Here is a 14,873-nt window from a genome sequence, read left to right as displayed (position 1 = left end):
GGTCCCTACTCCTCTAGTTACCACATGTGACGGCTGTTTCTGCGCTGTGCGGAGGCATTCAGCAGTGCGGGGAGAACAGGGGCTGGTATCAGCCATGGCCCTAGTGTGAGACTACATTCATCAGAGGAGCCAAGGTGCCCTCCACAGGCCAGCCTGTCGACTCAGATGCTGTCTTCTGAGCTGCACAAAGGCCACATACGGGCTACAGGTAGACCTCACCTCCTGCTGCTGCTATGTACTTTATTTATAATCATTATTTTCTTTGAGACTAACCATAACAAGGATGAAGACTCTGAAGACCAGAGAGGTCAGTGATTTTCTAAGGTCATAAAGCAAGTCTAACTAGACTTTGAAATGAGGGCTGCTGCCTCCCACACTAGCCCCTGGCCCAGCCCTACCCTCTGTGTGCTTGATGATGTTCTCTAGTAGTAGTGGGTACTTGGTAAGCCGCTGCATCTCGGAGATAATGAGGTCCCGCAGCTGTAGCCGCCGACACTGAGGGTGGCTCTCGGCTTCCTAGGCGAAAGGAGGCACAGACACAGGAAGACGTCAACCTGAGGTTAGGATTTGGCTTATGGGTTCAGGACCTGGGTGGGTGTGAAAATGCCAACTAGGTCCTAATTCCAGAGGGTAACTCTGACAGCAATGGCAACTTCTCCCTTGAATATTTAGGGAAGGGTTGGTGGGGACACGGAGACAAAAGCTCATGGAAGGGATATGGTCAAACAAGCCACACACAGCAGGTGTTATTCCCACTTTATAGACAGGAAATGGGTGAGCCAGACCTGCTAACTGCTTATCCTGTATCCTTTTCAAAAAACAGTAGTCTCTGTTTTGAGAGAGGGTATGTGTCAGTGTTCTTGGAGAGGTGGTGTGAGGGAGGGTGCGGATGGGTGCAGGGAATTCTGGATAATCCTTCCCAGAAGAGAGAAGACCTAGGGCCTCGGAGGGAAGTTCAGGAGACCCTTGGGGAACTTAATTTACTGACCCTGCCCAAACTATTAAGATATGACTGACTTGGCTAACGTTTAGCGGCAATGAGAGAAGGTAGAAGGACAGCCCGGGGCGGACCTGCATGAAGAGCTGGAAGCGGCTCTCCTTGCGCTGCTTGGTCTTGATCAGCTCCAGGGCTATCGATTGGTACGAGCAGAACTGGGCGGCCACTTGCTGCAGTTCCTCTCGGGCCGGGCCATCAAACTGAAAGGCAGAATGGACACAGGGCCTGGCATCATCACATCCCTGCTTGGGACTGGTCCCTCATCCTCCTTTGTCACATCCTCAAGCCTTGGGTAATAAGCCCCCCTCCCAAGTCTCCTCCGAACAGGAGAAGTTTGCAGGTATACCCGAGCCAGCATGAGGTCACTGATTTCTTTGATGATGGGGCCCTCCTCCCGAAGCTTCTTCATGGCTTCACACCAGGAATCTGGGTGAGGGGAGCAGAAACAGAAAGGCCTGGTGTTGAGCTGCAGGGGGTCTCTGACAGCAGTGTTGTGGGGAAGGGTCTAGAAACCCATTTACTTTGGGGGGAAGTGGAATGCTGATTTCAGGTTGTACAACAAGCTCTCTCACCAAAGACGACTTGGTAAGTGCTATCTACACAGGGTGGCCTCGGCATGTGGGCAAAAGTGGAACAAAGAGTCTGAAGGCGGCCCTGGCCGGTTGGCTCAGCGGTAGAGCGTCGGCCTAGCGTGCGGAGGACCCGGGTTCGATTCCCGGCCAGGGCACACAGGAGAAGCGCCCATTTGCTTCTCCACCCCTCCGCCGCGCTTTCCTCTCTGTCTCTCTCTTCCCCTCCCGCAGCCAAGGCTCCATTGGAGCAAAGATGGCCCGGGCGCTGGGGATGGCTCTGTGGCCTCTGCCTCAGGCGCTGGAGTGGCTCTGGTCGCAACATGGCGACGCCCAGGATGGGCAGAGCATCGCCCCCTGGTGGGCAGAGCGTCGCCCCTGGTGGGCGTGCCGGGTGGATCCCGGTCGGGCGCATGCGGGAGTCTGTCTGACTGTCTCTCCCTGTTTCCAGCTTCAGAAAAAAAAAAAAAAATGAAAAAAAAAAAAAAAAAAAAAAGAGTCTGAAGGCTAGCCAGAGAGAGGTGTGGAGGGAGAGTGGAGGTGGGGAAGGGCTGCTCACTGTGAATCTCTATGAGCTCAGGCAGGTTGGGGAAGAGCTGGGCCAGCTCCTCCCGGGGCATCAGGTTCTCCTTCTTCATTCGCTGGTAGAAGATCAGGTCCAGGACTCGTAGTGTGCGCAGATGGGAAGCCTCCGTCACAAACAACTCTGAGCAGGGGTTGTGACAGGAGTAGTAGAAAGACAGACAGAAAAGAGATCAGTAAGTATCTAGAGTCACTACTGTGACCCCCCCAAATAATTTTTGGGAGAACTGAGTGCTGTTTTCAAATCATACACCTTCTCTCTCACCCAAGGGTCAGAATGGAGGTATCCCTTACAGCAGGGGTCCCCAAACTTTTTACACAGGGGGCCAGTTCACTGTCCCTCAGACCGTTGGAGGGCTGGACTATAAAAAAAACTATGAACAAATCCCTATGCACACTGCACATATCTTATTTTAAAGTAAAAAAACAAAATGGGAACAAATATAACATTTAAAATAAAGAACAAGTAAATTTAAATCAACAAACTGACCAGTATTTCAATGGGAACTATGCTCCTCTCACTGACCACCAATGAAAGAGGTGCCTCTTCCGGAAGTGCGGTGGGGGCCGGATAAATGGCCTCAGGGGGCCGCATGTGGCCCGCGGGCCGTAGTTTGGGGACCCCTGCCTTACAGGATAAACAACATGGACCTGGTCCTGTCCCTAGGGCCCCACCCTATTTACTTCATGCCAGTGTTTGTATCTTAGGTGCTATTCACCTGTTCCCACGAGTCAGAGTGGGAGTGAGGCAAGGCAGAACACATTCTTACCATTGATGACCTCCTGCCGGTCAATCTCCCTCTGGCTTAGCCCAGCCACCACATCCTTGCCCACTGTATGCTGCCAGTTTTGGGTGTCTGGCTCTGGCTCCAGGTCAGACAGCTGGCCCAGATCATCCTCTAGAAGGTGGGGGAGGAGGACATCTGTGCAGAACCCCAGGCTGGGGGACTCAATGCTCCTGGGAGAAAATGGGCAGCTTAGCTTTACTTGGAGGAAAAGTTCACACATGGGGTTTGTCCCTCCCTCTCCTGCATAACCTGCATGCCCTGTGGCCAGCAGGCCATGAAGAGATGCATACCCAACCCGCCACTCAAGGGGTGAGAGGAACAGCTGCATGTGGCTGGGACTCAGACAAAAGAGAGGTGCTACTGCACCCATCACTCACCTGCGGCCCATTTTGGGAGTGAAGGGAGGGGTTGGGTTCTCAAGAGACCTGTAGATAGAAAGTCAACTCTCAGAAACCCTCTGCCCCTGCCCCTGTGATATCAGCAGGCTGAGCCACCTGAGCCCTGCGCACCTGGTGGAGAGGCTGGAGGCAGACGACGAGGCTGACTGGTGGAGGCGGGCAGCCTCTGCAGCAGCATCCATGTCGACATCACTGCGAGAGCGGGGCACGTTCTCAGTCTTCCGAGAGCGCTTCAGCTCCTCCCGGCCCTTCAGGCTCTCAGAGCGGCCCAAGCGGATCTCTGAGCGTGAGCTGGGGAAAAGGGAAAGAGACCTTAGGATCCGACGTCCCGGCCAGCTTCATCTGCTGCCCCATCTCAAGGGCACCTCAATGGTGCAGAGTCTCCACCCCACCCCCACAAAAGGCCTAAACACCTCGATTCACCAAAACACCAAAAATTCCTAGAGAAAAGGAGCTTCCCAATGATAAATTACTTCTGTTGCTCTTCCAAGTTCTCCCTCTTCCCAGTTTGGGATGGACAGAGCCTCTTCTCTTGCTTGTGACCGATCCGAAAGGGGTCCTAACAGGAAAGTGAAATGTGGGACTAACAGAATCAGACTTGCAGTGTGTCCTAATGCCAGAGAAGCCAGGCCCCCTCAGCAAAGCTGTGGGTACTGCCAAGTCCCTCGTCAGGGACTACCAGGTCCCATCCTGGCCACCCTTTGGCTTTCTGGTGGCCAGTCTATCTTGCTTTCTACCATGGAGCAGGTCAGCTCCCACTGTGGACTCTGCTTGAGGTGGATCCTTCTTTTTACAAGATCTTCTAGGAGGGAAGTACAGGCATTGTCTTCACACATTCATTCTAGCATTCTCTGTCAGAATATTCTATCTGCTGGTAGATCCCTACCTCTTCAGCTGTAATGCGATTTCTTTCATTTTGAAATAGACAGTATCCATCCTAAGCTTCCACTTCCTCTCCTGGGAGCAGACCAGCTTGAGAGCACACTTATAAGAACCTGCTGACCAACGAGCAGTAACTTGCTCCCTGGCCTGCCAGGCTTGGCCAGTGAGTGTCTCTGGGGCTTAAGAAATGCTCAAGAGTGGGTGGTGCTCTTTTCTGAGTCCTGCAGCACATTAGCCCCAAGACAGCCAGCCTCTCTGAACACCTGCTGCCCAAGATGGTGCCTCTACCCATGGCCCTGGCAGGGTGCTTCTTTGCTGACATTATTACTAATCTGCATCCTGCCATGTCTCTAGGACCACAGAATGCCTGTAGAGTCTGGAGAGCTCTGCACAGAAGGAGCCAAGTGCCTTTACACTGCCAGAGGATCTGCATGGAGGCTTGCCCCCACCCCCAGCATCCTGAAGGCTTATCAGCAGAGTTAGAAACCATGCTGCTAGCTGATCCCCTACAGAACTCACCCCCGAAGTCAGTTAGAACAATTCCAACCCAGACTAATTCAAAACCACTTTCTCCAGTGTCCCCCAATGGGTCATTTTAGCATGACAAATCTTATCCAGTGAGGTTACTGGGGCTGTAAAGCTAAGCACCTTCCTTCAAATCCCCAGAAGTGAGTAACACTTCCACCAAGAAGTGAGGCACATAACCCACCTTTGGCCCAAAATTCCTAGAGTAATGCCCTCTATAATTAGAGGCTTCTTATACCTGCTAAGTATCTATGACAACCTCTAACCTACTGTACTATTGCTATTTCTTCTAAGGTTGCTAGTGAGCTTAGTCAGGATATCCAAAGGCTTCTGCTGAGAATAAATTTGTAATCCTATTTACTAAACATTATAGTGAATGTTTTAGGGCAAATATCAACTTTAAGAATATAAGTTTGCAAGCGGCCTCAAATATTTTTTCAAAATGCTGCCTGACCGGGCGGTGGCACAGTGGATAGAGCATCGGACTGCGATGCGGAAGACCCAGATTCGAGACCCCAAGGTCACCAGCTTGAGCGAGGGCTCATCTGGTTAAGCAAAAGCTCACCAGCTTGAGCCCAAGGTTGCTGGCTCGAGCAAGGGGTTACTTGGTTTGCTGAAGGCCCGTGGTCAAGGCACGTATGAGAAAGCAATCAATGAACAATTAAGGTGTTGTAACGCTCAACGAAAAACTAATTATTGATGCTTCTCATCTCTCTCCGTTCCTGTTTGTCTGTCCCTGTCTATCCCTCTCTCTGACTCTCTGTCTCTGTAAAAAAAAAAAAAAAATCAAAATGTTGATGTATCTTATAACCGTGTATCTGACACATCTGTAAGACCATGCCTGCCCAGCAAGGACAGAATTTGCATATTTAATTTACCAGTAATATTAGAATTCAATCTCACCCCAGTACAAAGCTAACTTTTACCTTCCCTAAGTCTTTGTTAATTCTCATTTGGCGAATCATTTAATACATATTAAACTTAACAGAAAGCAGTAACCTTGTATATAAGCAGGACTGTCTCACATATAGTTGGATAAGTAGGTATTCCGGGGTAAATGGTTCGACTATGAAGGATGTTACTTACTGGCTTGCCTCTGTGTCTGCCTTTATTTAGTCCAGCCCAGTGGCTCATACAAACATTATTTTCATATACAACACCACTATACTTCAAGGTGACCTAAGAAATTTCCAAGGATATTTCCAACTACAGGAAAATTTCACTTAAGTGTTGGCTGCAGAGTTTCAGATGTGACTTGACTGTTGTCATGCCACAGTCAAGAACAAGTCTAAAAAAAAAAAAAGAACAAGTCCAAGACTGTTCAATACTAGAGAAGGGCTCTAGTTAGAACTTGGCCAAAGATGGAGACTATGAGGGATGCCGTAATTCCTCTTTTATTCTTGAAAAAAGCAATTTGTTTTAAATTGATGTGAACTTTGTATCTTTTTGTGGGTAAGGACAGCTGATGCTCACAGTTCTAGCATCTGCATTTGAAGCTCCCAGTAGAACCTCATCTCCAGCTCTCTTCCTCATGGGCATGGAAGACTGTCTTCTGCCTGACTTCCTTACTCCCAGCACTTCCATTCTTCCCCCACCAGTCTCCTCTAGCATTGTCACTTAGGGTTTCCTGATTAGCTGCTTCATAATTTAATCTAGCTCATTCTTGGGATGAAGACTGCTGAGAAGTCAGAGGATGAATACAAAGGAAATTTTAAAGGCATGCAGTTCCTGGGCTGGAAGGTTGGGGACCTGCTCTCTCCTCTGCTGGCCTGAGTGCTGACACATATTGTCTTCTTGTGAAGGTATTCAGATGGGAAGGGTTGGGGGAGGGACAGAGTTCCATAGTGGGGGCCTTATCGTCTAGGGGAGAGGTTAAAGTAGCTGGAATTAAACCCTAGCTGCAAACCCTGCCTACGTGGCCCTCCCCAGGCAGCTGGCAAGCCCCGTTCAGCCATGGATACCTGTCACTTTCCAGCAGGTCCTCGGGAAAGCTTCCTGTTGAGAGTCGCTGTGTCCCAGGTTCTGGGGCATCATACTGCTGGTTGTTCTCAAAGTGCTGAATGATGTTCCTCACATTGCCTGGTTTGACTGGAAGCAGAAAGATAATGGAGGACACTCTGCTTTCTGTTCAGAGACAATGTCTCAGGGCCCTCGCTCCCCTCTAACCCAGAAGACATAGCAGTGAGCAAGCATGGATGAGAATAGTGTGGGGCTGAGACTCAGGAGACAGCCTAGTCCTGGTTCTTCTATTCATACTCAGTGCAGCATGAGCAGTCCCTTTACCTTTCTGGGCTTGCTCTTTCTGAACTGCAAAATGAGGGGTTTAGAACTACATTTTCAATGCATACTTCTTTTGATTCTCACATTCTTTATTGCGATTATCTTTCTACTTGTAAACTCGTGACTGTTTTTATTTTCCCCCAAAAGAGTCAGAGACAGGTTTAAAAAATAGCTAGGAGGACCAAAAACATATCTATATGTAATTTAGACATGGTGCCAAATTGTCTCAAGCATTTTTGAAATTTATATTACTTTTAGAATTCATGATTTCTATTCTTCCTTGACTCCCCTTCCTGTTCTTTCCGCTCCCCATATTCTTACTCCTGGATTCCATCATTAAAGAATCAAACCTTTTATTACAAGTAGGAAGGTCTTAGGAGGAACACAGAAGAGATGTCATTCTTTGGCATTCAAATTCCAGCCTTTTTTCAAAGCTAAGATAAAAGACAGCTAATCTTATTCAAAGAAGCAGAGAGGGCACATAAAAGAGTAAAAAGGCATGTGTGGTGCTACAAAGAGACCCTGAAGAAGCCATTTCTGGCCCAGGGGCTCAGTGACTCTTATTTTCAAAGTCAAGTTGCTCAGTTGCAGGTTAAGTTCAGTGACAGTCGACCAGGAGTTGAGTTAGAAACGCTGCTCCGTCTGAGACCAACAGGAAGGACAAGTGGGGCCGGGGGTGGTGTGTGGTAAATGCTCCAGTGGGCTAGGCTCCAATCCTAACCACACTCACCAGTGTCCTACCCATGCCTCAGATTCTGATATCGTACAAATTACACATCTCCTTATGTATCGAAACAAGAGTTTCCTGGGAAAATTTCCAAGCCACAGGAAACATAAAATATTTACCTGTCTCCTCAAAGTTTACAATTCATATCCTTTAGGCAAGCGGCTAGGGTACTATTTTTCTAAAACCGCCTAATAGGTGGCTGTGTATATGTGATAGGAGTAAAGGTGTTACCATCACTCCTACGTTGGAGCTAGGGCCAGAGCTGCCTGACCCAGACTGAATGTGCGTCTGTACCTTGGGGCAATGGCAGGAGCCATGCTCAGTTTTACAGCTGCAGCCCTGAGCAACCCTGGCTGGGGAATGATGGAGCCTGGGAACATCCTATAATAGAAAGCCACTAGGCTGAGTCCTCTGTCACTTGGAAAATATCCTATTGTCCTTGGGATATAGTTACATCCTAACGGTGACAAGATGAGGTGTGGCCCTCATATCTGGTATAACTAAAAAACCCAGAGTACAGAAGAAAAGCTGGTGGGAAGTAGGACATTTTTTTAAAAAGCAAAGTTTCCCTAGTAGTCTTTGTCCTCCTTCCTCCATTCTCTGAATGATAATAAAACTAAATAAAAATAAACTATATTATTATCGATCAAGGGCAAAACCTCAATATTAAAGCTTTCTAGGATTGGTGGTTGTATGGCCTTTAGATATGAATACAGATCTGTATGGTGTCCTGGGAATTTGAGACACAAACGAAATCATGAAATTATAATAGGAAGATCTGACTCAAAGATACGGTGGGTTTCCAGCATCCTGACCTTGCCCTTGGAATCAGCATGTCCACCACGGGCTTCCTGTCCCCTCTCAGGCTGACACAAAGTGAGCAGCCTGGGCATGGCTACTCAGTCTCTTAAAGCTTGCTGTTTGCCTCATGCCTTCCTTGGGTAGGGTGGATGGGATAAAGTATGTGTTAAAAACTAAGGGCCTGGACTGACCAGGTGGTGGCACAGTGGATGGAGTGTCAGACTGGGACATGGAGGACCCAGGTTCGGGACCCTGCACGGGCTTATCTGGTTTGAGCAAAGCTCACCAGCTTGAGCCTAAGGTCATTGGCTTGAGCAGGGGGTCACTCGGTTTGCTGTAGCTCCCTGGTCAAGGCATATGTGGGAAAGCAATCAGTGAGCAACTAGGGTGCCGCCAATGAGGAGTTGATGTTTTTCATCTCCCTTCCTGTCTGTCCCTCTCTCTGTCTCTGTCACAAACACAAACAAAACAAAACAAACAAAAAAACTAAGGGCCTGTGTTTCAAGGCCATTCTTTTATTTTTTTCTATTGCTTTTTGTTCATTGATTGCTTTTTCATATGTGCCCTGAACAGAGGGCTCTAGGTGAGCCAGTGACCCCTTGCTCAAGCCAGAGACTTTGACCTTCAAGCCAGCAACATTTGGGCTCAAGACAGAGACCATGGGGTCATGTCTATGATTCCACGCTCAAGCCAGCAACCCTGTGCTCAATCTGGTGAGCCTGTGCTCAAGCTGGAAACCTTGGGGTTTTGAACCTGGGTCCTCAGAGTCCCAGGTTGATGCTCTATCCACTGCTCCACCACCTGGTCTATTTTTTCTATTGTTTTATAATCACTTTTACTTTCTTTTTTTTAAAGGTGTGTGTGTGATAGAGACAGAGAGGGACAGATAGGGACAGAAAGACAGGAAGGGAGAGAGATGAGAAGCATCAATTCTGTTGCGGCACTTTTGTTGTTCATTGATTGCCTTCTTATATGTGCCCTGACAGGGGGACTACAGCAGAGCGAGTGACCCCTTGCTCAAACCAGCGACCTTGGACTTCAAGCCAGCGACCGTGGGATCCCACATGCAAGCCAGTGACCCCACACTCAAGCTGGATGAGCCCACATTCAAGCCAGTGACCTCAGGGTTTTGAACCTGGGTCCTTTGTGCCTGTTTGATGCTCTATCCACTGTGCCACTGGCTGGTCAGACTAAGATTTTATTTATTGATTTTTTTTTAGGTTTTGTTTATTCATTTTTAGAGAGAGAGGACAGACTGAGAGAGAGAGAGAGAGAGAGAGAGAAGGTGGAGGAGCAGGAAGCATCAACTCCCATTAGCGCCTTTAAGCAAGCCCGGAATTTCGAACTGGCGACCTCAGCACTCTAGGTTGATACTTTATCCACTGTGCCACTACAGCCCAGGCTTTACTGATTTTTTTAAAGAGAGGATAGAGTGTGAAAGGCTGTTGGAGAGGACCAGGAAGCATCAACTTGTAGTTGCTTCTCATATGTGCCTTGATATGGCAAGCCTGAGGATTCAAACCAGCAACTTTAGCACTCTAGGTTGACACTTTATCCACTGCACCACCACAGGTCAGGCTATAATTACTTTTTTAATAATTATTTTTGTTATTTAAAATAGCATAATGAGTCCAGGAACTTAAGAAGAAAATTTGTAGATCATTATTTTTATTATTTATTTTAATTTTATATTTATTTTTTAGTGAGAGAGAGACAGGGAGGGAGAGAGATGAGAAGCATCAATTGTAGTTGTGGCAATTTAGTTGTTCATTGATTGCTTCTCATATGGGCCTTCACGGGGGGCTCAAGCTGAGCCAGGTATCCCTTGCTCAAGCCAGTGACCATGGGACCATGTCTATGATCCCACACTCAAGCTGGTGACCCTGCATTCAAGCCAGTGACCTCGGGGTTTCAAACCTGGGTCCTCAGCGTCCCAGGTTGATGCTTTATCCACTGAGCCACCAATGGTCCGGCTAAATCATTATTTTTGTTTGTTTGTTTTGTTTTGTTTTTTTGTTGCGAGACCTTAGTTGTTCATTAACTGCTTTCTCATATGTGCCTTGACCATGGGCCTTCAGCAGACTGAGTAACCCCTTGCTCGAGCCAGGGACCTTGGGTCCAAGCTGGTGAGCTTTTGCTCAAACCAGATGAGCCCATGCTCAAGCTGGTGACCTCGGGGTCTCGAACCTGGGTCCCTCCGCATCCCAGTCCAACGCTCTATCCACTGTGCCACTGCATGGTCAGGCTAAATCATTATTTTTAATTGCTACTTTTACATAAAATCAATTCTAGCAACAGAATAATTTCCTGCTTGCACCCTACTGCTCTCTCCCTCCATAGATTTATTGTAGAACTTAGAAATATTAATCCCTTAATTATATGTATATGGGAAATGAACTTGTCTAATTCTAGGTTATATTCTTCTTTGGGTTAATGTGTATTATGTATATATTTTAATTTATAGGTTCTAGAAGATAGATAATAGGCACGTTAGTATTAGAATAGATATTAGGTTCATTCTTTTTAACTGTAGTTATACATGCTGGCAAAATGAAAGTCAAAGAGATGGGGGTATTACACTGAAGGGGTTAAGCAAAGTAAGTGATATAAATTAAAAATATCATAAACTGCTAAAGACCCATTATTTACTTAAAAAAATGTAACCTTCAAAAATGAAGATTTTTGTTATGATTTTCATTGAAAACAAAAATCTGGGGAACTTATGCAGGACATTGCAATGGGCGAGTGTATGCCTCACTTCTATAAAATCCCGAATTCCTGGCACTTCATCCATGGAGGGGCGACAATAAAAGAGGAAGGCCCACGACTGCAGAGCAGGCGGGGGAGGGCCTGTGGGTCTGGGCTCTGTGCAAGGCCGGGAAGAGCCTCACCGGGAAGGGTGTCCTGCCCCTCCAGGCCCTGCAATGAGCAGGCGTGAGGGGAGAAGGCCCCTGGCAGTGTCTTGTGTCACAGAGCAGCTTTAGCCACAGGAGGAACATATAGGAGAAATGGAATGAAGAAAGGGAGGGAGGAAAGAAGGGTAGGACAGGAGGAGAGGATGAAGAAGGAAGAGGGAAGAAAGAAAGAGGGAATTTGGGAAATGCAAAGTCAATGCTAATGCAAAGAAAAACCCAAAGAAAATGGTCCTTTTACCTTCCACAGAGGACAAGGGAATATGAAATGCTAAAAGAAAACAAACAAAAACAAAAGTAAACCATGAAAAATCAAATTAAAATAAAAATTATATCAAGCTGAAAAATGAAAGTAGTGGTAAAAATCAGGGCTGATCTAGGAGTCCCCTCCCCCTTCCCCTAAAGCAGCAATTTCAGAAAAGGCAGCAGTCCCACCCCACGGCCTTCACAGATTCCCAAGACTAGTATTAAGGATGTCAGGAAACAACTGCCAGGCCAGCAGCAGTTTCCAGACAAATGACACAACAGGGAAGAGCTCAATGACAGGGTCAATGGCGTTGGGTTACTGATGGCTTTACAGGAGCCTCTGGGCTACTTTCTTTCCACCTGGTTATGCTTAACAGTAACTCAAGTGCCCATAATTGCTCCCAACACACAGTACAGACAAATCCCAGAGATGAAGGTGAGGGCGGCATTCAGTGTCAACAGAGTAATCCTGCCAAGTGAGCAATGTTCCTTCGTATGGCTGCTCAGAAGCTACAACTGCTTCTGAGTTCACAGACTTAAGCCCAAGGTACTGGCATGGCCTTTTTGGCTCTGATGCAGTCATCTGTCCCTCAAAGAGCCTCTGCTGGTATGGCCAGGGAGAATGCAGTAGCACTGAGAGGAAGCTGCAGCCTCAGAGTTTGGGCCTGTGGCTTCCAGAAACACTGGAAGACCTGCCATCATACTGGTCTGTGAAGGGGCCGGGTCCCTACCCAAGGCTGTTGTTTCCCAAATACTCACTACTCTGGGACGAACTTTTGGGTTTCCCGATGTATTTGAGTATGGGGTTTCGCTTCTTGTCCTCCAAGGCATCCTTTTCTTTCTTGGAATTGCTGCTCTGCTGAGACAAGAGACATGGGGTTTGGAGAAGGTCCCAATATCAGACCTGACCACTAATCACTCAGCCACTGGCCTTAAACGAGTAACAGGAAGCAGGCTCGTGTTTGTACCCTAACTAGGTTTTGAGGGAGAGAGGTGCTCTAGTGTGAGAATTTTCACTGACTCCATGGCCAAAAGCAGTAGGAAGAACTAGATTTTAACTCCAAAAGGGCTTTTCTACTCTGCCTCAGTGCAGAGAACTGTGCCAAGAGAAGATACTTTCTAGGATAGCTTGGTTACCTTCTTGGTCTTTGGGAAGAAGGGGAGCCACTTGTCCTTGTCAGGAGCAGATGGGGCCTTTTCAGCTGTGTTGGAAGGTCGTGCCTCTCGAAGCCGGATCCCAGCATGGCTCATGTAGGTGTTGAGGGCGAAGTCCATGGGGGCACTGGAAGACAGTAGTGGTGTGTGACTTGGAGAGTTCAGTCACGTCCCCACTAGCAGGGGGAAGGGCAGGAATGCTGCTTCAGACTCCTCACCACCACCAGTATGGTGGCTAAGCGGTAAGTATGGGCCAGGACACTCCGAGGGAGGCCAGGAATACTCTTAACAGGGCAGTAGGCAGACACTGGCTAGAAGTCTTGGCTACCATGACGCCTGGGAGAAACTGGATTCTTTCCCAGAGCAGAACTCTTCCTGACACAGGGATAATGGTCAGTGGAAAGACATGTCAGTTCCCTACGGTGGAAGCAAATGGCCATGGGCAGGCCTGGAGGACCAGGTGAGGCCCACAGTTAATGTCCTTAGGCATTTACATGGAAGCGGAGTGGCAAAGGAATGGGGAGAAATGAGACCCACCACTGCCAAGGCTGACGGCCTTTGCCACCCTCCCATTGCCAAGCACAGAGAAACAGATGGGAAGGAGTTGTCAAATAGCTTCCAGTTGCCACAGATGAAACTGTCTACGGCTTCATGTTTAAAAATGGATTTGGTAGACAGATTATCCACTTTGTGGATTCAGTGGAGCAAATGCTTCAGCCCTGGTTTTCCTCTCCTCTTAAACAGGCTTCTGACCCCATCTTCTCTCCCTATTAAGTGTGAACATTCAGGGGATGCATACTCATTTTAACACTGGCTGCTGAGAAACAAAGAGATCTGTATACAGACTGCAAAATAATTCCTATATGCCAAGAGAGAAAGTATGTTGTACCTCAGCTTCTCTCTGTAGGTGTTGTTCATATAAGCTGTTTCTATCACTGATATTTCTTTAGGTAGGTGAAAACAAAAAGGTGGAAAGGGGACCCAGGGCTAATTTGGGTGGAGAAGAGGATGCAAGGTATGGCGATATTGGGAGTGACAGCAGCTTGGCGTCTTCATGCGAAGGAGCAGACACCTGTCCCAGGCAATGATCCTGAGCATCAGGGGCCTGGACATCATGACCTCGTTGTGTGGTTAGATCCCAAAAACTCCTGGGATCTAACCTTACACAGACGGTGGTCCTATGATGCCAGGGACTCTCCTGTGACTGGCAAGATGAAAAAGCAGAGCAGGTCAACCCCATTCCTTCCCACCTTGAAATCACACCACAGATTCACTCACCTTCTATCTTCCTCGTATCTGAACCTGGAACAAAAGAAGGAGCAGATGAGTCGGACTGCAAAGGTAGTGGCTCATCCACTTGTGCACAGACTGGGAGGAGGGTAAGTTCTTTCCAAGGAAGGGAGTGTGGTGGGGAGAAGGGAGAAGTATGGTAACAGGTCAGACAAGACTCTGGGTCTCAGTTCTGGAGCCAGCGTGGGGCTCAGGAGGGGAAGGGTTCTCATTCTCTCAAGGGACTCCATCAGCCCTGAGTTATGATGATGACGATGATGTCTTTCTTGCTAAAAGGAGGGGAATATGGCAAATCCAGCCTCCTGCTTGCTATCTGTTTCAGCCTCTGAAGTTATTATGAAGAGGTGCCTCCTTGTGTCCACCTAGAACTAAATGAGGGGTTGGGTTGACGTAAAGGTCAGAGGAAAAAAGGTGAGAGCAGAGATACTAACTTGGGACCTGTTTCAAAAAAACCTATTTAAAAGAGGTGAATAAATAGTAAGTGAAACTTCCATCTGAGTGTGAATTATGGACTCAGCACTATCCTAACCTAATGACAAGTATTAACTCATCTAATTCTCAAAATAACCCATGAGTAGGTATTGTATCTCCACGTAATGAGACTGAAGCTCTGTTGCTTTGAATAGAAACCACTACACATGGGGTGGCTATGCTGTCAGTTATAATTCTGAATAATTCTGTGGTTCTCTGATCTCAGAATGGGCTCAGTTTGGTTTTGCCT

At 47.6% G+C, this 14,873-nt stretch overlaps 1 protein-coding gene across 11 annotated transcripts in view; it reads right to left on the bottom strand.

Annotated features, from left to right (window-relative positions):
* The window catches only part of ARHGEF11 (Rho guanine nucleotide exchange factor 11), a 130,013-nt gene that overhangs the window by 9,046 nt on the left and 106,094 nt on the right, over positions 1-14,873 (bottom strand). For 7 of the 11 annotated variants that reach the window (XM_066261772.1, XM_066261779.1, XM_066261780.1 and 4 more), the window contains 12 exons: positions 14,141-14,164; positions 12,845-12,989; positions 12,467-12,566; positions 11,703-11,732; positions 6,703-6,829; positions 3,446-3,625; positions 3,314-3,361; positions 2,919-3,106; positions 2,126-2,272; positions 1,344-1,423; positions 1,072-1,197; positions 399-516 (listed from right to left, as the gene is read on the bottom strand). In XM_066261772.1, the coding sequence (XP_066117869.1) occupies positions 399-516; positions 1,072-1,197; positions 1,344-1,423; positions 2,126-2,272; positions 2,919-3,106; positions 3,314-3,361; positions 3,446-3,625; positions 6,703-6,829; positions 11,703-11,732; positions 12,467-12,566; positions 12,845-12,989; positions 14,141-14,164 (1,313 nt within the window). The remainder of the gene's footprint in view (positions 1-398; positions 517-1,071; positions 1,198-1,343; positions 1,424-2,125; positions 2,273-2,918; positions 3,107-3,313; positions 3,362-3,445; positions 3,626-6,702; positions 6,830-11,702; positions 11,733-12,466; positions 12,567-12,844; positions 12,990-14,140; positions 14,165-14,873) is intronic. The other 4 variants (XM_066261774.1, XM_066261781.1, XM_066261776.1 and 1 more) reach the window with 3 other exon arrangements.

This window comes from Saccopteryx bilineata, chromosome 2 (assembly GCF_036850765.1).
Source record: "Saccopteryx bilineata isolate mSacBil1 chromosome 2, mSacBil1_pri_phased_curated, whole genome shotgun sequence".
NCBI lineage: Eukaryota > Metazoa > Chordata > Mammalia > Chiroptera > Emballonuridae > Saccopteryx > Saccopteryx bilineata.
The sequence above is the reverse complement of the archived record's forward strand: the minus strand, read 5'-3'. Positions and strand labels throughout refer to the sequence as shown.